This window comes from Martes martes (genome assembly GCF_963455335.1).
Source record: "Martes martes genome assembly, chromosome: 1".
NCBI lineage: Eukaryota > Metazoa > Chordata > Mammalia > Carnivora > Mustelidae > Martes > Martes martes.
Genome location: NC_137888.1, coordinates 4,114,421 through 4,137,820, shown reverse-complemented (window position 1 = coordinate 4,137,820; position 23,400 = coordinate 4,114,421). Strand labels below are relative to the sequence as shown.

The following is a 23,400-nucleotide window of genomic DNA, read 5'->3' as shown; positions in this document are numbered from 1 at the left end:
GGGCCGTTGTAGTCCCTCCATCAGGCTTATGTTTTCTCCCCAGACTTTCATTTTCTTCCATTAAATAGTGTGGCCTTCAGCGGGATGACTTCCACAACATCGGCACAGAGAGTCCCGGCCTGGGTCACTGCTGGGGGTCCTGTGGGCCCTGCCACCGCGTTCTCTTTGGGCAGCTCTAGCTGCAGGTTCCTGGAAGCATCTGCCTCCCAGCGTGCACCGGGGAGTTCACCGCAGAGAGCAACGCCCACAGAGGGATGGCTGTGCCCACAACGTCCTCCCCCGCGCCGGGGACTGCTCCTGCCCTGACGAGCACCCTGTCCCCCACCGCCCCGGCCCTGTCCTCCCCTTACAGGGAAGCTCCTTCGGGCCCCTCTGCGGGAGGGTTGGGGTTCTGGGTTCTGTGGGGATGGGGTAGCTGGGGAGTGTGAGGGCGGCCAGGGAGGCAGCGGGGGCTGAGGGGCTGCGGAGACAGTTGGAGCTCGGAGGACCCTGGTCCCCAGAATGTGCATCACCAAGAGTGAACTTGACCTGAACTGCGGACTCTGGGTCATGATGGGTCAGTGCAGGCTTGTCAACTCCCGGGACAAAGATACCACTCTGGGGGGATTGTCCATCCTGGGGGAGGCTGTGCACATGCTGGGGCAGCGGGAAATGGGGAACGTCTATAACTTCCCCTCAATTTTGCTTTGAATCCACACTGCTGTCAAATATAGTCTAGTAAAAACAACGAAAAGCTGCCAATGGCAGATGACACAGATGGACAACCAGCCCTGAGCATCCTAGGGACCCAGCCCCCCTTCCCAGGGCAGAGCAGGGGTGAGGTCTCCCGGGAGGAGGGCAGATCCCGCCCCTCCCTAGAGCGGATTCAAGGGAGTGGGGAAGAAGCTCCCTTCCAGGGAGGACACCAGGGCCTCAGGCCTCTGCCTCCCTGAACGGGGGGCATCCCCCACACAACCCCACTCCCACCTGCCTCAGCATTTCCATTACCAAGACGCCTCTGACTTTGCACCCTGCGAAGCAGAACGGAGAGCTCGTTCCTGACCTTGCTCCTGACCTGCTCCTGACCGAGACCAGGGTGTCAGCCGCTGGAATGCCCCAGTCCCGTAGAGGACTCCTCCCGCCCAGCTCACTCTGCCCTCCCTGGGGCCAGGCCCCTAAGGACATCGCTGTGCTTGAGGGCTTGATGCGACATGCCTGTGCCCAGCCCGCCCTCTGCTAGTCCTCACGCCCATCCGGAGCTGCGGGCCCAGTGTAAGCCCCCCTGGAGAGGTGGGGCCCGGAGATGGAGGAGGCCGCGGACTCTGACCTCGCAGAGCCCCCCACCCCTGCCCCGCCTCTGCGCCCCACCAGAGCACATACCCCTCGCACCCCTGCCCGGCCTCGGTCTCCACAGATCCCTCCACCTCACTAATCTGAGTAGTTTTCATGGTGTCATTTATACACTGGAGAATGCCAGCTTGGAAGGACAGTGCCGCTGGACGGTGGGGGCACCCTGGCTCCGGGGGGCTGGGACCCTTTGAACACACCGGCTGCATCCTACAGAGGCTCAGCGGCCGACGGGGGGTGCATCCTTACCCCCCCACCCAGCGGAGCTGACGGCCTGCCTGGCCTTTGCTTTGATGCTCCTGACTGTGCTCCCCCTCGGCTGGGCGTGTCACCATCCTCTGGCCGCAAGGACCCTGTCCTCTGGGCAGTTCGAATGGTAGGCTCCCTCCTGGAGAGGCCACTGGGATGGGGAACGTACCAGGAGGGGGTGCCCTCTGGACAGTAGTTGGAGGGCTCCTGCTGCTCTCGCTGTGCCCCCGTAAGATCGGGCACTCTGTCCAGCGGGGGCTCGTGGTGCCTCTCCTGGAGCCATGGGCGCGCCCCAGGACTGTTGGGAAAGACATGGGTGTTGAAACAGAAAAGCATCACACAGCAGATGAGCGGCCCACTCCCTGCTGGGGTCAGCATTGGACCCCGGATCCCTCAGCGCCCAGATCTCCAAGACTATCTCCCCAAGACCTCCCAAGGCAAAGGTTCTAATTTTCTTCTTTAAAGGAAAACCTGGGGGCGCCTGGGTGGCTCAGTGGGTTGAGCCTCTGCCTTCGACTCGGGTCATGATCCCAGGGTCCTGGGATCGAGCCCCACATCAGGCTCTCTGCTCTGCGGGGAGCCTGCTTCCCTTCCTCTCTCTCTGCCTGCCTCTCTGCCTACTTGTGATCTCTGTCTGTCAAATAAATGAATAAAATCTTTAAAAAAAAATAAAAATAAAAAAATAAAGGAAAACCCGCCCGCAAGGGCAGTAAGTAAAAGGAATGAACAAAGAAATGCTTGGGATTCTTTTTTCGTGATTTATAAACAATGTTCGTTTCGATTTGGGGAGGATCAGCCCGAGGCCCACTTCCTCTTTTTTGCGCAGGCCCGGCATCCTGAGGGCTCCTGGGGTTTCCTGGCAGCTGTGCTCTGGGGACGGGCATACCCGACTTGCTTCCACTCCGTCACAGAACCGGGGACCTGCAGGACCTCTGGGCACACACGCCTGCCCTTTTGCGGGGGACATGACTGAGGACCAGAAGGTCAGCAGTCTCAGGGCTGAGCTCCCAGCTGGGAGCCCCCTGCAGTCCGCCTCTGCCCTCTTCCTGGCCCCGCAGAGAGCTCTCCCAGTGCAGGAAGCCCCGGGAGTGTGGGGGTGTGCACTGAACAAACAGGTTATTTCAGGGAGCTGCGGAGTTCCCTCCTTCGGGTCTGCAGGGATTCCCACGGGGAGAGGATGAGGATGGTCAGGGGTGGTTCAGGCGTGTGGCCGTGGGACCCCTCAGAGCGCTCAGATCACAGACCTGCAGGCGCAGGGGTGTGGGAGCCGCATGTGAGGGACTGAGTCAATCAGAATGAAACCGACTAAGACGGTCAGATCCTCAGGCTCACTGGCCTTGTTCAGGATGCTTCGAGCCGTGCAGGTGCCCCTCTGTATTGGACACAAAGAATAGAACGTTGCCATCATCGTGGATTGTCCTGGAGGTCGTGCTCCTCTAACTCCCTGGATGTCCAAGTTCTTCCTCAAACCAGCCTCCCCCGAGAAGCCGTCATCCCGATGCCGATTCTCCAGCCCAGGCATCTGCCCCCCATGCCCCGGTCCTCCAGGACAATTCTGCTGAGAACTCCAGGGTGAGTCACAGGGTGCGGGGAGGGGTGGGCAGCGTGCTGCTTTTTCGGTTTCATTTCTGTGGTCCGGATATCTGGTTTCATTTCTCTCGGTGATGCTCAGGGGGAGTGAGCCACACGGCATATAAAAGGGAAGCAAGGAAGGACCGGATGACTCTCCTGGTGCAGGAACGCGTTGTGAAGAAGACAAGAAGGCTCCGAGGTAAGGGGGCCCCTCCCTCCCCGGGCGGCTGTGCTGGGAGGACTGTCACCACGGCTTTCTGCAGCAAATGTGCCTTTTCAAAGGATTTCCCGGGAAGCGTGGCTTGTGCCTGAAGGTGGCAGACAGAAAGACAAGTTTCTGAAGGTGCCCCCTTGGGAGATCCGGGGAGGCTTGGTTGGCACAGGGGCCCCCTGCACGCCCGGGGTGCGTTCTAGAGGACGCGGCTGGTCTGGAGGCACAGGCGGCCCCCCCCACCCTGAAGCTGACCAGAACCTTGTGGCCACAAAGGGGTGGCTTCTGGGACACCTCGCTCACACATCACATCGGGGGGTGGGGGGAGCTTTGTGCCCCTGTGATGTTGTGAGTTGTAACAAGGTAAGTTAACTTTTGTCACCCAGCTGTATATTATATCCCATAGTTAGTAATGTAGTTAACAACGCTGTAGTGCATATTAGAAAATTGCTTAGAAAGTAGATATTAAAAGTCCTTATCAGAAGAAAAATTGTCGCTTTGTGCCGAGACTTGATGTTAACTAGATTTACTGCAGTGATCATTCTGCAGTATATTACAAATACCAGGAAAATATATATATATAAAATTTGATCTTCATCCTGTTCCTGACACAGAGCTCCTAAAACCCTGGGGATTTCTCAAGTGGAGAGAGCACTGTCTTTTGTTATGTTAATAAGGACTTTGGAAAGCCTCCAGGGGTGGGGCTGCCCGGTGACTCCCTGGGGAACTTTCTTTCCTCCCCTCACCTGGGGGAGGGAGAGTGGCTGGAGGTTGAAGCAGTCTCCAGGGGTCGGTGATTCCATCCGTCATGTCTGTGCAATGACACCACCATAAAAACCCAAAAGGAGAGGGTTTGGAGCGCTTCCAGGCTGGTGAACACGGGGGCCCCCGGAGGGCATGGAAGCACCCCCTCTTTCTCAGACCTCGCCCTGGGCATCTCTCCATCTGGCTGTTTTTGAGCTACAGGCTTTTGTCATAAATCAGTAATCTAGTGAGTTCTCTGGGTTCCCTGAGCCGCTCCTGCAAATTATCCGAACCCCAGGTGGCGGTGGTTGGAACCACCCATCTGTAGCCCATGGGTCAGAGGCAGGTGACACCTCGCACTTGTGCTTGGCATCTGCAGTGGGCTGGGTGGGGGTGCGGCGGGCGCAGGAGCGATCTGCCAGGACCCAGCCCTTAGCCTGTGGCATCAGATGCTATTTTGGGGTAGATCGTGAAAGAATTAAGTGTCTGGTGGTGTGGAAGAAAACCCCCACATGGGAACTGGTGTCAGACTTTGAGCCCTAAAGCCTGGTCTCTGGGCTTCGGGTGCCTTCAAAGCGGTCCCTCGAAAGAGACACTGAGGCCAGGTCCGCCCAGCAGAGAGTGGCATTGGCGGGGGACAGATCAGTATTAATCACAGACTGTCCGTGTCTCAGGGCCGCCAGAACAAGGTGCCACGCGCTCGGTGCCTTAAACGGTAGAAACGTCTCGTCTCCCAGCTCTGGAGGCTGGAGGCCTGAGATCCGGGCGTGGGCAGGGCTGGGTCCTTCCTCGCCTCCTCCCTCGTCTGGTCGTGGCCCGCAAACCTGGCATTATTTGGGGAACACATCTCAGGGTGCTGGGCTGCTCCGCGGGTCGTGCCAGCAGCAGGAAGGCCAGGGCTGTCCCGAGGCCGGAGGGGAAGTGAGTAGTGACACCTCCCTTTCTCTTTCCTGGAAACCATGACGAAATGTGGGTGAGCCCAATTTTCGTCGTTGTATTCTGTTTTCGGGAGAAACAAAATTTCTGAATTAGTGTGAGAGCAAGCAAACTCCCCACAGGTCTGAGAGGTCGTGCAGGCTCGGCCCAGTGGTGGCCATGGTAGAACAGCCCTGAAGGCCCAGCAAGCGGCCATGTCCGAGGTCGACAAGCTGCGAAGGGATGGAAGGTGTCCCCTCTGCACGGAGCCTGTGTGGCTGCAGAGCTCCTCGCAGAACCCAGGCCCGGGGCAGGTCCCGGAGGCCAGGCTCCGGGGCTGGGGGCCAGGGAGGGGCGCAGGGCCCTGGGTTCCAGACCTTTCCCCCTACTGTGCTTCCCCTGGGGCTCGGCAGAGTGAGAAGAAGGTCCAAACATGGTAGAATCGAAAGCAGGAGGACAGGCCCTGGGGGAGCGAGGGGCTGGTCCTCAAGGTTGAGATCCAACATCTACCCTCATTCATGGTGGCCCTCTGTGAAGCGTTTTCTTCTCTTTTCTTTTTAATATTTACTTTATTTTATTTATTTATTTCAGAGAGAGAGCACTAGTGGGGGGAGGGGGACAAGGAGTGGGGGATGGGAAGGGGTGAGGGAGGGGGCGGGGGCGGGGAGGGGGAGGGAGAGAGAGTGCAGGGGTGTTGGTGGGAGAATGGGAGCCGAGGGAGAAGCAGGCTCCCCACCGAGCGTGGAGCTAGACGAGGGGCGATTCCAGGACCCCAGGATCTTGACCCGGTGGAAGCAGACACTCAACTGCCCGAGCCGCCCAGGCGTCCCCTGTGATGTATTTTCCAAATGTGAATAACTTCACTATTTCCTCATTGTTCAAACAATCCACTGTTTCTTGGAGTCTCGAGCCTGTTGCTTTCTAGCCGGGATGGACCCCCAGCCCTTCAGCCTGTCTGAACTTCTCCCATCGCCTGTAAACGCAGGGCTCCGTAAACGAGATCGCGGGCCACCCAGGACCACAGGGCATGCGAGGAGCATCAGGGACCCTTTCCCGCACAGCCCACCCATCTGTCCATCTGTCCGACCGTCCCACCACCTCACTCCCTCCTCTTTCCTGGCCCCTCCGGGCACATGTAGCTTCACCCTGCATCGGTATCCCCCAAATTTCTCCGTCCAGGGTGCCCTGAGTGTCTCCGTGACTCGTTCATGGTGCCCCCTTTTGGGGGAGCAAGAACCCCTGCCCCTTTCATGTCCTTGTAGCTGGACTAAGAAACACGTGGCCACGAGGCAGATTCACAGGAGAAAATCCAATTTAGCAGCGTGCATACAGGGAGTCCACACAGACGTGGACGTTCTGGACAGTCGGGCGACAGGAGGCACACGTGTCGTCTGAACGGAGAAGAGGGGCCGGGCTCTGGGGCTTCGGAGGGAAGGAACCCCCTTCACGGGAAGACAAGAGGCGGCTGTTTGCATATTGGGTGGTTGTCCCACCGTGCAGATAAAATGCGTCTCTGCTGAGAACCTCATTCTGGAAAGACCCCCCAGTCCAGAATCTTCTGTGGGGTTAAGGGAGGGAAACAGTTTCTCCCGAGCCCACGGGGTCTCCGTTGCTGGCAGCTCAAGAGAATCCTCGCGCCAAGTAGTGCGTTCCTGGGGGAAGAGGAGCCTGACCCCTTCACCCCCAGCCAAAAGAAATACCAAATAGTTTGGTTTTTTTTTTAAGGTTTTATTTATTTGACAGACAGAGATCACAAGTAGGCAGAGGCAGGCGGGGGGCGGGGAGTAGGCTCCCTGCTGAGCAGAGAGCCCGATGCAGGGCTCAATCCCAGGACCCCAAGATCATGACCTGAGCCAAAGCCAGAGGCTTTAACCCACTGAGCCACCCAGGCGCCCCCTGAATATTTCTATCAATTAATCATTGCTGTTGGGTCCAAACAACTCAGCAGCAGCGGGTTGTATGGTGTCCAACAGGTGTCTGCGTGCACCCCTGAGAAGTTTAAAAACCCACAAGTGACCCTGCAAGTTAGCTGAGTTTCCTCAGGGTGCCCTGACGCACAGTTTGGGAACCATCGCCCGACCATTCTGGGCAGTGTCTTTTCCTCACCTGCATGTCACTCAGAGGCTTACCTGTGATGTAGGTAACCTGGTCCCAACGTGGGGGTGCCTTCCACGGAGGGGCCCTGTCTCCATGGACCCAGCAGCGAGGGATGATGGGATGAGGTCATCTCTCGTGCAGATGGCAGCTCCTTCAGGGTCAGGGAGCCCTCGCCTCCGGTCTGCTCCTCCTCCTGTCCTCGGCCACCGTCCTCCCTGCATCCCACCCTTCACCTACCCTCGGGGCCCCTTCTTCCTCTGGGTTGCGGGCTCAGCCCCTGTAAGTGGACTCCAGCCCGTCACCCCTGCAAGATCCAGCTGGAAGTGGGGGCCGGCAAGGTCCCTCTCGGATGCTTTCGCCCCAGAAGAGAGGGAGCGAAGGAAGGAAACCCTCCCTCTGGGGCGGCCTCGGTGACCCCCGAACAGGACCGGCCATCTTTCCCCTGCCCCTGTGTCTCCTCCCTGGCACACTCCTCGGGTCCCTCCTGTCTCCCCCGGTCCTGTGCACCACCCTCTATGCTCTCTGTCTTCTCAGAGACGGTTCTGCGCTCCTAACTCGATCGGGTCCTGTCGCCCCACCCTGCCCTGCATGGACCCCACGAGTGGGTGTTTCTTCCCACTCACTTCCCAGGGTCTCTCTGCGGCTCTGCCCTGTCGTTGGCTGTGCTCCCCCCCTCCCGGGCCCAGGGCCCCCACCAGGAAAGGCGGAGAATGTGCAGATCCCTGCAGACCACCTCTCGCATGCCCCACTGTACGTTGTTTATGAAACCGGGTTTGCCTCTTGTTGACTGTCTCGAGCCAAAGGGCACAACCAACCCAGCCCAAGAACAGGACGAAGAAGGTGGTACTTGGGACAAGCAAAGGACACCGGGGCTATTTCCCGAAGCAGAGTCCCCTCAAATAGCAGAACTGGGAAGGTTTACGCTAAGGGCATGTGCGTATTCGTGACGGGGCTCAGACGATGGGACCACAGTGTGCCTCTTAAGGGACAGAGTCCAGGTCCCGAGTGATGGAAGCCAAGGGCCGCCAGGGGAGACAGCATCAGTTCTCTGGGTCCGGTTGCCCTGGGGTCTGCGTGCTCTCGGGGTTGAGATCCCGCAGTGATACCTGGAGAGTGTGTCGGACCGGGTGCCTGGCTCTGTAGGGACAGCGTTCGACTCCCAATCTCAGGGTTGTGAGTTCAAGCCCCATGCTGGATACAGCGATTCCTTAAAAAATAAAATATTTGAAACAATAATAACGTGCTGGGCCAATCTTTACTTTTGAACCAGCCCTGGGAGTTTTATCACTGATCGATTGTCCCCGATACCATTGCGCTATCTCCTGGCCTGCCAGTGGCCGCTTGTTCTTACATTCTTGTCTTCCCCTAAAATCCTTAACTACCGGGCTCTGTTGTTCTGCAACTTCGACGTATCTCCGGAGGTTCTGCAAGAAATGTGCTCTGGGCGAGTAGTGCTGGTCAGGCACAGATCCCAGGGTGGCCGGGGCCTAAAATGGCCTTTCTTAAGTCAAGAAAGCTGCATCTCGTCTTTCTTTTTCTGGGGACCCCTAATTCTTTCTGCTTGCAAAATCTTAAAACAAGAATAAGGCCTGATAAGACTCTGGGGACGAGAGCCAAGGAGGATGGCAAGGCCCACAGCCGCACGAATCCCCACGATTCCCTTGTGAGCCTGCTTGCCGCCGCTGGGAACGGGGCACAGGCGGATGGTGTCCTTTACTCTGACAACAGGGAGCCCGTGATTCACCAGGAAAGCAAAGTCCTCCACCTTGGCCCTCTGCAAAGGAATTTATTCTGTGTACATATCGCGGAGGTTAATAGAACTTGCATGATATCCTTATTTAAGATTAAATAAGTGAACAGATTTGTTCTTGAGGTCTCTCCCTGGTCTGCAGGCAGGGGTGCATGGTGTGGAGTTGGGCGAGGCAGGGCTGGCCAAGGTCCGGGCTGGGAGGGGACTGCCCAGGGACAGTGGGCCACTCTGCCCTCCTATGTCTTTTTTTTTTTTTTTAATTTATTTATTTGACAGACAGAGATCACAAGCCTGCAGAGAGGCAGGCAGAGAGAGAGAGGAGGAAGCAGGCTCCCCTCTGAGCAGAGAGCCCGATGCGGGGCTCGATCCCAGGTCTCTGGGATCATGACCCGAGCTGAAGGCAGAGGCTTTAACCCACTGAGCCACCCAGGCGCCCCTTCCCTCCTGTGTCTTTGCAGAGTTTGTCAAGGAGACGCGGCGCTAAGCAGCAGAGAGCACACTCCCAGCTCTGACTCGGTGAAGGCCGATGTCTAAGGCCCACAGTTCTTGCCCCTACTGGAGACGCAAGCCGTTTCCTCCCCAACAGCAACCAAAAAAGGACACGAGTTCCTTCCAGCCGCAGCCGCCACCATCTGGAGAGGCAACGGGACACGAAATGTATCCCTCAAAGCATCAGGTCGGTGGGGAGGACCCAGCTCACCTCAGCACAGTGTTCCACTCCCTGACGCTGAACGCGCAGCAGCCAGAAGGAAGCAGAGCCCAACAGAAGACAAAGGTAGGTCCCGCAGAGGGACATCAGGAAGGGTGTGTTCCAGCTCCCGGCCAGAGGTGAGCTCCCCAGTCATGGCCGTAAACCCACAAGTCTGGTCCAATCCTGCCAGTAAAGCCGGTGCCCCATGGTCTCCCAGGCACCTCCAGCAATCACCGGGACATACCCAATCTCGGGCAGCAAGCCTGGGGCTTCTGTCCCAAGGGCCGGGGTTTCCTCCCTCCCTCCCGGAGGAGATGCTCCAGTCAGCATCACCATGGCTAACCCACCCCACTCCCAACCCCACCCCTGCTCGGCAGCCCAGGGCCTGGTTCCTGTCCCCACTCTGGCCAGGTGCTCCCACCTCTGGGTGCTTTCTGCCTGTTCAGTGAGGCACCTGCCAGCCAGCTACCCCACATCAGCAGAAGCAAAGCCTCTGCGGGAGGAGAACACGGGGACCTCCCTGGGGCCCATGCACCTCCTGTCTGCACCCCAGCATCAGGGAAGGCATACATCCTGCCCCAAATTCCCGGTGACAATGGGAATCCTGCCTTTTCCAGGGCCCCGAGCACAGGCTGGCTAGCCAGTACGAGGAGAAGGTGCGCCCCTGCATCGACCTCATCGACTCCCTGCGGGCCCTGGGTGTGGAACAGGACCTGGCCCTGCCCGCCATCGCCGTCATCGGGGACCAGAGCTCAGGCAAGAGCTCCGTGCTGGAGGCTCTTTCAGGGGTCGCCCTCCCCAGAGGCAGCGGTAAGCACCCTGGGCCAGCTTCGCTCTGCAGCCTGCTGGGTCACCCTCGGGCCACAAGGCATCCCTGGGGGCTAGCGTCTTCATTGGCAGGCCCTGGAAGGCTTAGGTCTGCAGCTCATGGCCTGGGCTGGCAGGTGTGTATGTGGGGTGGGGGGGTCCCTCAAGGCCCCCGGGTTCCTGACCCCCTTTCCCATCAATAGCTCTTGCTGGGCTTGGGCTGGAGGAGGAGACGATGCTGCCCCTATAGGGCCGGCAGAATAGACACATGGAATGCTCAGGACTTTGCAATAGGATTGCCCAGCCCCAAGCAGCTCAGGGAGGTTCCAGCCTTGAACCCCGAGAATGCCCTTGAACCCCTCCTTCGGACGTCCCGACTCTTGCCCTGGCTCTAGCTGCCTTCTCCCCACCAACCCCAAGTGTGAGGGGCTTGGAGGGGGTGGGACAGATCTCACTGCTCCACTCATCCATCTGTCCTCTGCCCTCTGCGGCCACCGGGACAAAGGCTGGTCCCGGGGCCAACGCCCAAGGTGGGACTCCAGCTCGGGTGTCCAGGGGAGCCCTCAGACACACAGAGCCTCAACTCGGGCTTGTGTGACTTCTAGAGCAACACGGTGGGAACAGTGGCCAAGGTCGGCCTGGAGGCTCAGTGAGCCCAGAGCACAGGGCCCGGGTCGGGGCTGGGGGGCACAGCTGCAAAAGTCTCTTTCCTCGGACCTGTGCCCCTTTGTGCCCGCCCAATCTGAGTCCCTGTCCCCACCCACCCCTGGAGACGGACCAAAACTTCAGATGAGCACTCCTGGGACGTCGGGGCAGCTCCTTGGGGGCAAGGGGAAAGGGCATGTGCAAACCCTCCTTTTCAAGGGAACTTAGCATGTCGGCTGCGCCGTCTCAGGGGGCTGAGCGCGTTGGGTGCGCCGTCTCAGGCGGCTGAGCGCGTCGGGTGCGCTGTCTCAGGGATCGTGACCAGGTGCCCGCTTGTGCTGAAGCTGAAGAGGCAGCTGCAGGAGAGCGCGTGGAAGGGTCGGATCAGCTACGGCACCAGGGAGGTCCAGCTCCAGGACCCCTCCCAGGTGGAGAAGGAGATCCTCAAAGGTAGGAGGCCCGGGGTTTCTGCAGGTGGGGCTCTGGGGGCCGCTCCCTTGCTGTCCCGCCCCCTTCTCCACCTCCTGGCCGTGGGGCCTCTTCCTCCCAGGCTTTTCCGTGCACCAGTCCTCCTGCCTCCCACGCTGCCCCTCCTCTGGGCGGTGCCCCCAACAGGACACCCCACCCCCCACCCTCACCACTGTCCTGAGCCACTGCCCTGCAGATTACTAAAGCTGATTCGGAACGTGGAGGGGCTCCATGCGACGGATAACAAACACGGCCTCTCCCCGTGGCTTCCCGGGCTCAGATCCCCCAGAACCCCATGTCTGCAGGCCTCAAATGGCTCAGCACAGGGACCGCCTCCAGAAGGGAGAAGTCCTGCCCACCCCCTCCCCGTTCTTGTGCTCGCCCTGCTGCCCTGCCGGAGAGAGAAGTCTTCTCCAGCCCTGATGCCCCAGGACTCGGTCTCTGTTCCACGGTGGCTCTGCAGCTAATTCCAGGAGGGGGAGGAAGGGGGAGGAAGGAGGTGTTGAGGGGAGAGCCCACCCAGAGGAACAAGGCCAGGTGATGGGGAAGCATCGTTCTTATGTCTCCATGCTTCCCCTTGAGCCGGTGACCAGTGACCTCTGTGTCCTTGTCCTTGGCACATGTATCTCATGACATTTGCCGTCACTCCCGCCCCTCCCCCTCCTCTAGATCATCCCAGCTTCCTCTCATTTCCGGGTTTCCCTAGGCGGTCCAGCCCCTGGGCCCTCATCTGGTCTGCAGCAGCCACTTGTCTGGGGGCTCGTTGGCACTGCAGAGTCTCAGGGAGACACCGCACACCCGCCCGGTCCGAATCTGGACTTGAACCAGGTTCCACAATGGGTCCCAAGTGCTCAGAGTGCGCGGAACCACACTTGGAGCCGGGCCGGCTACGTGGCTCAGGCGCTCCGCACGGAGTCAGGCTCCAAGACCTACCCCCATTCAAAATTACTAAGAATTTCAAGACCGTGAAAGCAGATTAGTAAACCAGGTGGGGGGCCCTCCGAACCATGGGGCTCCCCGTGACGGCTCGGGTCGCAGCTCTGAAATGTGTGCACGAGGCACCTGAGTCGGTCCCTGTTATGGCTGTGACGCCAACAGCCTGCGGGAAGGCTGGTTCTTCCTAGCTCACCCCTAGGGGTGCTCCCAGGAAGGGGCGAGATCCCTGGGACGTATCTGGTGGCCCCTGTCTGCCCGAGGGCATCTGGACATCACTGTGGGTGACGGGCAAGCAAGGACATGCACAGCCGGGCAGCTGGAGAGTGACAGTGGAAGTCGGGGGGCGGGCGGACTGTCTCAGCTCTGCCCACGTGTCCTCCTTCTGGCCGTGAGGTTTGCTCTGCGACGCTCTCATGCCCACATCCGCATGTCTGTCCTTCCTCCCCGCACCAGTCCTGGCTTGCGGATGGGACGGAAGCTCGGTGTCGATGGCTGTCTTTACTGACACCTCCAGACCCCCGACCCAGGGAGCCCGTCCGTCCGTTGGCCACCCTCTAGGAGGACGGAGACCGTCCTGCTGCACCAGCAGAGCTGGAGCCCAGCTCGAAACGGAAAGTTTCTTCTGTCTTTGAACCCTGGGACCCAGTGGAGATACTTGGTGTCCTCAGGACAGGGCGGCCACAGAGTGAGCCACTCGAGAGAAAGCCGGCGGAGGCCACGGTGTTTCCTTCCTGCTGGTCACACACGGTCACTCCCACCATCTCTGTCCTTGGACAGCGGTCCCTACGTCCCGCCCCCGCACAGGGGCTCACCTTTGGGAGGGAAGGGTGTGGAAGAATTTGCGGCCGTATTTGAAGCCACTATAACACGCACTGGAAAATATTAAAAAGCACGAAGGGAACAGAACCCTTTCGTAATCCCATCGTGAGCGTATGGTATGTTTCCCACCCCGGGGCAGGGGTGAGGTCTGTGTGTTCAGTGGCCCCCCAGGTGGCCTCAGAACCTCTCCTCAGGCCTCTGTGAAGTGTTTCCCAAGCACCAGGGGCTCTTGGCTTTTTCTTGGAGGGGTCGTTAATCTGGACTCTGGGTTTGCCCCCTGCCTTGGCCTCCGCAGCCCAGAACACCCTAGCCGGGAACGGAGTCAGCATCAGCCATGAGCTCATTAGCGTGGACATCACCTCCCCCGAGGTTCCGGATCTGACCCTCATCGACCTCCCCGGCATCACCAGGGTGCCTGTGGGAAACCAGCCCCAGGACATCGGGTTGCAGGTGAGCTTTCCTGGAACTTGGGAATGGGCCCGGCTGGAGACAGGGAGACTTCCTGGCCTGGGCGGGCAGGCCCAGGGGCTCTGGAGCGCCGCCACCCTGGACCTGGTCCCCGGCTCTGGGGCTCTGGCTCGGGGTGGTTGGGGAGGAGACCCGGGGAGCAGTGTGCAGGGCATGGAGCGGAGGCTGTCGCTCCCCAAGGCTCTCTGGTGGCTCCAGGTCCATCAGCATGAAAGTTCGCCACATCCAACGTGCTCCGGCCACACGAGCTCACGGGCCACATGTGTCACTGTGCCCCGTTCCTCCCCTGCTCCAGCCGCACCCGAGTCCTCGACAGTCCTCGAGCCCTCCAGCTTTGCACCTTCTCCTCCCTCTCTCTGAAACGCTCCCCCCGCCCAGATTTCCATGGGGCTCCTTCCCCTGCTTCCTCCAGAGCTCTCCCAAAAGCCACCTTCACCGGGATTCCCTCCCTGATGCCCAATACCCCGCACCTGGTCCTTCCACTTCCTATTTATCATCCCTGTTGAGTGTCTGTGTTCCCTCCTGGGACAAAGACCCCCGAGGGACATCACCTGTGTGTTCATGAACCTCTGCATCCTGGAATGGACCTACCACCTGGGGGTGCCCGTCATGTTCGTTGCATGAAAAGGAGGTGAAGAAGTGTGTTTCCCATAGTGATTCCTACCCCGAACCTATCTCTGCCCCCCGCCCTACCGCCCTGGGGACGTCAGCAGGGTCTGAGACATTTAAGGTTGTCACGGCTTGGGAAAGAGGGGCTGTTACCGGCATCCAGTGGGTAGAGACCAGACGCAGCTAAATTTATTCTGTACCGCACCGGCTAACTCCCCCGCAACAAAGAGCCGTGCGTCCTGAACTGTCCGCAGTGCTGAGAAGAAGAGCCCGGGGTGGGGAGCCCGCTTACAGACCTTGGCAGAACAGGTGCTGCCCTCCGGTGTAGCAGAGGGAATAGAGACCAACAAGAAAATGACTTTTATTTTAACTCAAAGACAATTCACGTTCAATGTGAGTTTATTCCATAATGTTATTCTACGACGTGAGTTTATGCTATTAACTAGCTTATAGGAGTTGATTGTAACTTTACTCAGGGAAAATTTCCCACAGTTAGAACCTCACCGGGCCTGTTGGTGTTTGTCAGCTTTTTTTTTTTTTTTTAAGATTATTTATTTATTTGACAGACAGAGATCACAAGCAGGCAGAGAGGCAGGCAGAGAGAGAGGGAGAAGGAAGCAGGCTCCCCGCCGAGCAGAGAGCCCGATGCGGGGCTCCATCCCAGGACCCTGAGATCGTGACCTGAGCTGAAGGCAGAGGCTGTAACCCACTGAGCCACCCAGGCGGCCTGATGTTTGTCATCTTTATTCGACCCCATCACTAATTGTTTCTACGACGCTAGCCTGCACTTACAGGATGCAAGGTTCCTATTTGTGGCTGTGCAGGATTATTTCCTTGTGCGACACAGAATAATTTCATGGAGCGTCATAAGAGAAAAAACTCTGTGTGAATTGCACCCGAATATACAAAATTGTGTTCCTAGGTGCCAGCTTTCTCCATGTTGGTTTGTACTGTCTGAGGGGACAATATTTTTGAAATTCGATATGTAAGGCTTGTGCTGCCCACATCTCTCTTTTGCCTACAGATTCTAAGAAATTTTATTGGATTTCCCTAAATTTGAGTGAGCTAGATTCCTTCTAAGAACAAACTCCGGAAAAAGACATTGATATTGGGGATGAACATGTGGAGAGATATTATTGACATCAGATACTATGGTAGAGGGCACTGAGCACCTGCCACTTGGGGCACCGTAGGGGACTCGGCGTGGGGACTGAGAGCTCACAAAGGCACCCCTGGGCTCCCAGGGCAAACATTATAAGGAAGACTGTCAGAAGCATCACAGGAGAGCCTTGGAGAAGAAGGAGAGTTCTAGTCCGGCTACAGGGACCAGAGAGTCGGCGGGAAAGAAGAAATATCAGTGGGGGGTCTGAAGGGACGTAGGAAATCAGCAGAGAACCCAGTAAAGGCAGATGGCACAAGCTTGCTTGTGGAAGGGGACTGGCCACATCAACGCCCTTCAGAAGAGTGAGACTGGGTCATGCTCTTGGAAGTTGGCTTGTTGCCGTCACACCTGTCTAGCTGGGCTGTTGGTTAACCAGAGGCATCCTCTTCCTTTGTGTGATTTTTATCTTTCCATCAGATCAAGGCACTCATCAAGAAGTACATTCAGAGGCAGGAGACGATCAACTTGGTGGTGGTCCCCTGCAACGTGGACATCGCCACGACAGAGGCGCTGAGCATGGCTCAGGAAGTGGACCCCAAAGGAGACAGGACGATAGGTAAGAAGACGGAACCAAGCTCCCAGAGGACAGGGAGGAAGGGGGAGATTTTTATATTTAGAAGGTCCCACAACGTAGCCCTATTCCCTGCAGAAGCTCCATGGGTTTAGGACGCCTTCACCCGCTGCCGATGGCAGTCTCCACTCACAGTCAGGGTGACAGGTGTGGCCAGAGCCTGGAGGGTCTTCATCCTCTTTCCTCCTGGCCCTCATTGGTGTTGGCAAACCCTTCCGCATGGGGGCCCAGAACTGCCTTATCCGCTCTCCCACAGTGGTCCGGAAGGGAGAAACTGACCCGCCCGTCAGCTCTGCTGTTCCACAGTTAAAGGTCTTGGGACCTGTTGGTACATGGCAAGGACCTTCATAAGGCCTCAGGGAACATTCTACGGGGCTGATGTTGGGGCATGAGAGTCTGCAGAATTGGTCTTCAAGCAGAAGTCTTTGTGGGGAGCTGGGTTCTCTTAAATATCTTCTAAAAAAAAAAAAAATTCACCCTGGAAGGTGTTACAGGGAACTTGACTTGAGAGCACACACAGTCTGGGTTTGAATCCTTGTTCTAGCACTTACAGGCTACAGAGCCTTGGGTATTATATTTAACCTCTCCGACCGCCCCGTCTTCATCCACAAACTGGTATCGCAGTCCTACCTATGCGTTGGGTGGTTGGGAGGATTCCATGAAGAAATATCGTACAGCATGGTCCGTAGGTCCAAGCATGTAGTATTTTCTCAGCAAAGGAGAGCTGCTCTTTTTTTATTAGTAATTCCGTCACTCAACATCACTTCTTCCTCGGTCACTCCGCCTACCCAGAGAGCTGACCCTCCTGAAACTTTGCAGGCCGTTTCCTGATGAAACGCATACCTGACGTGTAATTGCCTTTTCCGTTTCTTCCCAAATAAATGCCTGGTTTTCCAGGAAGGACAGAAATGAATATTAGGGGCGCAGACCTCCAACATATCATTTCAGTCTATGCTGGACCCCCCTGGTGTGCTGTTACCTGTTGACTTCTGCAAACATCACCAACACACCGAGCCAGACAGAATACTCAGGCTTTGGGTCCCTGGTCGTCGTGGCTCCGTGCTCTTTGTCCTCTCTCGATCCTAAGTCAGGAAGGATGCCTCACTGATGGCCACACCAGGTGACATCATCTGTCTCATAGGGTCAGGTGTCTGGATATTAGTAGGTCTATAGAAGGGGGGGCAACCGGGAGTTAGGGGTGAGTACAGAGTTTCAGTTCTGTAAGATGAAGCAAATCCTGGGCAGGGGGTGGGAGGCAGGGGGTTCACAATGGTGAGGATAGAGACACCGCTGAACTGTCCACTTTAAAGTGGCCCAAATGGTAACTTTTATGTGATGTCGATTTTACCACGATCTTTAAAAATACATGGGTTTTAAAAACAGGAAACCCGAAGTTGGAGTGACGGAGGAAGCAGCCTATTTTCATTAGCTGCATTATTCTCTTGCACACACGAATTATACAAACTTTTCCACGATTTTTTTAAAAAGAGAACCTAATGCCTGTCTATACAGTACTTGGGACGGGCGAAAATAGACCAAGGTTGATGACGAAGTGAGTAGAGGTTTACATAACACCAAGCTGCAGAAACAACTGGGAGCCCATATATTTGCAGGCCGTCCGCCAGCCCATCCCCCCAACCCGCCCACTGTTCCACGCATCATGCCCGCTTGGCCAGCACCAGCGGGCCTCCCGTCACCACCATGGCACAGAGATGGCATCTGGAAAGTCGCCAGTGCCCTCCGTGCCGACACGCATGCAGTCCCTTCTCTGTCCCCGTCTCCTCCCCTGCGGACCCAGTCCGATGGCCGACCACTCCCTCCTTCTCGAAATCTCTCCTTCCTTTGCTGTAACACGGCCCGCTGGCTTCCAGGTCACCATCCTGCACTGGCCACTGGAGGTCACATTCTTAGTCTTGTCTGGTTGTTCCTTCCCTTCTCCGACCTCTAAATGTCGGAAACCCAAAACGTGGCTCTGACATCTCCTCTCTATCAACACGTGCTCGTTAGGCAAGCTGACCATGGCTTTGAGTCTCTCTCTTCGCTGGCAACTCCCAGATCTAAATTTGTAACCCTTCCCTTGCCCTGGACTTGACATCTCCACTTGGATGTCCATTGAATGTCTCCAATGGAACGTGACCAAAAGACAGCTCCCGACACCCCAACCCCCCAGCTCTCCTCCCTCCCACGGCTTCTCCTCACTCACAGCACCGCACCTGCCAGCCAAGTTCTAGAGCCAAACCTAGGAGTCACACATGACACCTCCTTCCCCGGCTTCCATGTCTGATTCATCTGCAGTCCCGATGACTCTGTCTCCAAAACTAAACCAAGTCTGTCCACTCCTCTCCATCTCTGTGCTCACCACTAGACCAGACCCCCATCGTCTCCTGCCCAGATGACTCAACCATCCTCCCACTGGGTCTCCAGACACTCGCCTTGCCTACTACACCCCCCACTGGCCTTTAAGCATGTAAATAAAGTCAGACCCCTCTTCGGCTTTTTCTTTTTCTTTTTTTTTTTTTATAAATTTTATTTATTTATTTGACAGACAGAGATCACAAGTAGGCAGAGAGGCAGGCAGAGAGAGAGGGAAGCAGGCTCCCTGCCAAGCAGAGAGCCCGATGCGGGGCTCGATCCCAGGACCCTGGGATCATGACCTGAGCCAAAGGCAGTGGCTTTAACCCACTGAGCCACCCAGGTGCCCCTCTTCGGCTTTTTCTTTATTGCTTGTATATCTCTAGACTAATCTGGCTTTTACCCAGTAGGGGGTGAGGGGATAGTCACAAAATCAGGGACCTGGCAGTCTTGTTCCCGGCCCCTTTCTCGATACCTAAACCAGAGTGCTTAATAGGCATCCTTAAATTCAATATAAATATGTCATGTACTCAGAAAAGGGTTAATTGAAAAATGAGAAACGTTGTTGACCGTGCCCTTCTCCGTGGCCCTAGTAGTTGGGACACTAGACGATCTTCACGAACCGAGGCTGTCGAAGGAGGCAAGAGTGTTTCCTACTTGAGTTCTCGGCTTCAAACAGAGGCACTGGGTGAGAAGGCCCTCTCTCCCCAGGGACAGGGAGTTCTCATTGCAAACCTCCCTCTTTCTTATCTTCCTGCTTTCTCGGACTCCAGCTCAGTGTTCTAGGCTTCCCTGAGTGACCGCTGGCTCCGAGGAGGGGCCTTCACGGTGCTGCCGTCCCTCCCGGTGGAGGATCGTCTCCTTTCCCGGTGGAAGGTGCCGGCGCAGGTTCAGAGACTTGTCGGCTCCCTTGGGGACACAGAGGTCTGTGCGCACACAAACCTCTTCGTGAGTGTAGAGGCACGCTTTTGAGGACCACCCTTGGTAAAGGGAAGGTAAAACAGAGAGAAATCCCACAACTTAGATGCCAGAGAAGGTTCAGGAAATGAGAAGCCAGATGGCCAGATTTCCCCCCAGATTAAAAACAAGGACAAAGAGAGTAGAAGATGATGTTAGGTTTCCCCCCGCGACAGACCAAAAAAAAAAGTGGCTATTTGAGCAAGTAAAGATGCAGGTAAGACGGGTGGCGAGGGACTGCGTGAGTGGGGTTTCAGGCCCCGCACCGTCAGAGCTCCAGCAGGCTTCCCGGGTCCTGGCCAAGGCAGGCTCCTAGAGCCTAGCGGCCGTCAAGTACACGGGAGGAGAAAACTGACCCCTCCCGCTCTCTTTGCTGCTCCTCCCCCAGGAATCCTGACCAAACCGGATCTCGTGGACAGGGGCGCGGAACCCGTGGTTCTGAAGGTGGCTCAGAACCTCACGTACCATCTGCAGAAGGGCTACATGATCGTGCGGTGCCGGGGCCAGGAGGAGATCACCAACAAGCTGAGCCTGGCCGAGGCAACCAAGAAGGAAATGATGTTCTTCCAGAAACATCCGTATTTCAGGTGAGCTTCCTTAGGACTGTCCCAGGACTGCCCTCTGTGGAGGCCAGCCCTGCCTTCCAGGCCAGAACTGGCCAAGACGGGGGCCAAGTGACAGAGATCAATGTGGTCAATGTGTTCACCCCGGGTCTGGGGCGGGGCCCCGGGATTTGTGTTTCCATCACGTTCCTGGAGGCGGCCAGTGTGCAGGGACCGTGCTGTGAACGCCAGGACTCAGGTCCGTGGGGAAGGGAAGTCTTGGACGTGCTTTGTCATCGTGCGTCGGAGCGGAAATCCTTGAGTGCCCGTGGGCAGGGACTCACCTGTTTCATGAGAAACACTCAGAGCAGCACTTGGAAAATGGTCTTGTGGGACTAGATACAGAGCCTCACCGTGCCCTTAAAATCGGTTGTTCACAGATTGAACACACGCGTATTTGTAAGACCCTTAGAACCGCACCCGCTGCTTAGTGAGCACCATGTGAATTTTTAATTTAACTGTATTGTGGTAGGAACCTAACATGAGATCAACCCTCTGAACAAATGTCCAGCGCACGACACCGTCTTCTTAACTACGGGCACGAGGCTGACCAGCCACCTCCAGAACTTTTTCATCTTGTGTCACTGGAACATCGTCCCTGGTGATTAGCAAGTCCCGGTTTCCCGTCCCCCAGCACCTGCGACCACCACTCCACTCTCTGGTTTGTGAGCTTGGCCAGTGTAGACAGATCACGCAGGTGGCATTGGACAGTTTTTACCTTCTGGAACCGGCTTGTTTCAATCAGCGTGACATCCTCAACATTCCTCTGTAGGGGAACGGCTGTCAGAATGCCTTTTTTTTTTTTTAAAGATTTTATTTATGTATTTGGCAGACAGAGATCACAAGTAGGCAGAGAGGCAGGCAGAGAGAGAGAGGAGGAAGCAGGCTCCCCGCTGAGCAGAGAGCCCGATGCGGGGCTCGATCCCAGGACCCTGGGATCATGTCCTGAGCTGAAGGCAGAGGCTTTAACCCACCGAGCCACCCAGGCGCCCCCAGGACGCTCTTCTCTTTTAAAAGCTGAACCATATTCCTTTGTGCATCTTGTCTTTATCCGTTCATCCACCCGTGGACACTGAGCTAGTTCCCACGTCTGTCAAACGAATCACAGTGCGCGTGGGAGCGCTAACGTCTCTTTCCTGACTTCAGTTCTTGTGCTAAATGCCCAGAACTGGGATTGCTGGCCCACACGGCAGTTTCGTATTATAATTTCTTGAGGGCCGCCCGCACCGCTCTCCACAGCGGCTGCGCCGTTTGGCCTCCCCGCCAGCAGGGCACGAGGGCTCACGTGCTTCCACCTCCTTGCCGACACTCGTGGGGTCTGGGGATCGCACCCAGCCTAGCGGGTGTGGAGTGCTGTGTCGTTGTGCTTCTGATTTATGTTCCCCGGATGCCGGTGGCTTCGAGCTTTTTCTCACATACCTGTTTGCCCTTGGTGTGTCTTCTCGGAAGAAATCTCTGTTTGAGAACTGGGCCTGTTTTTAAGTGGGTGGGGTTTTGTTTGTTTGTTTGTTTGTTTAAGATTTTATTTATTTATTTGACAGACAGAGATCACGAGTAGGCAGAGAGAGAGAGAGAGAGAGAGAGAGGGAGAAGCAGGCTCCCCGCTGAGCAGAGAGCCCGATGCAGGGCTCGATCCCAGGACCCTGAGATCATGACCTGAGCCCAAGGCAGAGGCCACAGGTGCCCGGTTTTGGGGGTTTTATTGTTGTCATCACTGTTGACTTGTGGGAGTTCCTTGTACGTTTTGGAAACTGGTGCCTTATCAGCTACGTGGCCCGCACCTATCTGTTCCCACCCCGCAGGCTGCTTTTCCCTGCGTTGGTTGTTTCCATCGCTCTGGAGAAGCTTTGGAGTTGACGTAACCCTCTTTGTTTTTGCTGTGGTCGCCTGTGTTTTTGGTGTCATATCCATAAAATCATTTCCAAGACCAATATCACGAAGATTTTCTCCTGATGTTTTCTTCCAGGAGTTTATTTTTTTTCCCCAAGATTTTAGTTATTTATTTATTTATTTGAGAGACAGAGAGAGAGCACACGAGAGAGGGGAGACGCAGAGGGAGAGGGATAAGCAGACTCCCCGCCGAGACGGGGCTCCGTCCCACGACCCTGAGATCACGACCTGAGCCAAGAGTTTGGCGCTCAGCTGACTGAGCCACCCAGGTGCCCCCTATATTCAAGCCTTTAGCCAGACTTTCGTGTAGTCGTGTGAGAGATGGATGGATCCAAGTGCACTATCTTTGCACACGGTTGTCGTTTTCCCATCATCTTTCGGGGAAGAGACTGTCCCCATTATAGATTCTTGACCCTCCATCAGAGACCAGCTAATTGCATGTGCATGGGTTTACTTCCAGGCTCACCGTTCTGTTCTGTTGGTCTGTGTGTCTGTCTTTATGCGAGCACCATATTGTTTCAATTACCGTAGCTCTGTACTACATGTTTGAAATCAGGAAGTAGAGCACCTCCTTTTTTCTTCTTTATCAAGACTGATTTCGCTATTCGGAAATAATTGTCACAAGAAATAAGACACTCGTGTGGGCGAGTCACTTATCCTCTATGAAGTTAAGTTTTTTGGTTGTCCTGTAGCTAAGATGACTTACCTCATGAGTTTGTTGAGATGATAAAAAGAGAAAATAAATGTAACCTTCCGAGCACCCGGCTTGCTTGAGTTTGGGCTCACCCCGTAATTACGAACTGTCTTTCTAATGCACTGTTTGGCTTTCCGATGGCCTGTGTCACCCTAGGGACCTGACACATAAAGCCCGGAATAGGAAAAACGATCATATAGGTTATCGACCTTAGAAATAGAAGAGCGAGTTCTTTTTTCCAGCAAAAATGAATTTATTTGGGAATAACTGAATTGCAATTTGGGACATTCGAGCCATGGCAAAACCAAAGGCGAGCCCAACAAACAAAGGAGAGGAACGTTATCTTATGGAGAAGAGGCAGGACTTGGGTTGTTTGGAACTCAGTCCACTGGAGGAAGGCAAGCGTTCAGGGTGCTGACGGTTTTCCATTGGCTGAGTCGCAAGGGTGGTGGGTTGCTTGTGGGAGAGTCAGCTCACATCCTTTCCGGCTGGGGTTCTCAGCCAGTACTTCTCTCCCAATGAGGAGTCTTCTGCTGGGTCTGGTCCAGACGCTTCTTGGGCGGTGGTGTGGCATGGGAGCTCCCCCTTCAGGCCTCCCGGCTCCATTTCAGCGAGGTTCCCCTGACGGTACCGATGACGAGGGCGCTTCCTGAATGCCCATGTGTTCTGTCTTGTCTCAGAGTTCTCCTGCAGGAAGGAAAGGCTACGGTGCCCTGTCTGGCGGAAAGACTGACCAACGAGCTCATCTTGCACATCAATGTGAGTCAACAGCGTTGGGTTGCCTCTTGTAGAAATTACAGCCTACCCAAGTCCCTTCATCGTCCGATGGCCGAGCTGCCCGCACAAGCCGATCGGCAAGTGCATT

The 23,400-nt window shown here is 56.3% G+C and overlaps 1 protein-coding gene across 1 annotated transcript in view; it reads left to right on the top strand.

Moving 5' to 3' along the window:
• The first annotated feature begins 3,269 nt into the window (after positions 1-3,269).
• Positions 3,270-23,400, top strand: part of MX2 (MX dynamin like GTPase 2) — a 29,454-nt gene continuing 9,323 nt past the window's right edge. Inside the window, exons 1-8 of the mRNA XM_080803071.1 lie at positions 3,270-3,346; positions 9,323-9,639; positions 10,173-10,365; positions 11,320-11,457; positions 13,526-13,680; positions 15,887-16,025; positions 19,738-19,936; positions 23,216-23,294. Of these exons, the coding sequence (XP_080659197.1) occupies positions 9,391-9,639; positions 10,173-10,365; positions 11,320-11,457; positions 13,526-13,680; positions 15,887-16,025; positions 19,738-19,936; positions 23,216-23,294 (1,152 nt within the window). The 5' untranslated portion in view covers positions 3,270-3,346; positions 9,323-9,390. The remainder of the gene's footprint in view (positions 3,347-9,322; positions 9,640-10,172; positions 10,366-11,319; positions 11,458-13,525; positions 13,681-15,886; positions 16,026-19,737; positions 19,937-23,215; positions 23,295-23,400) is intronic.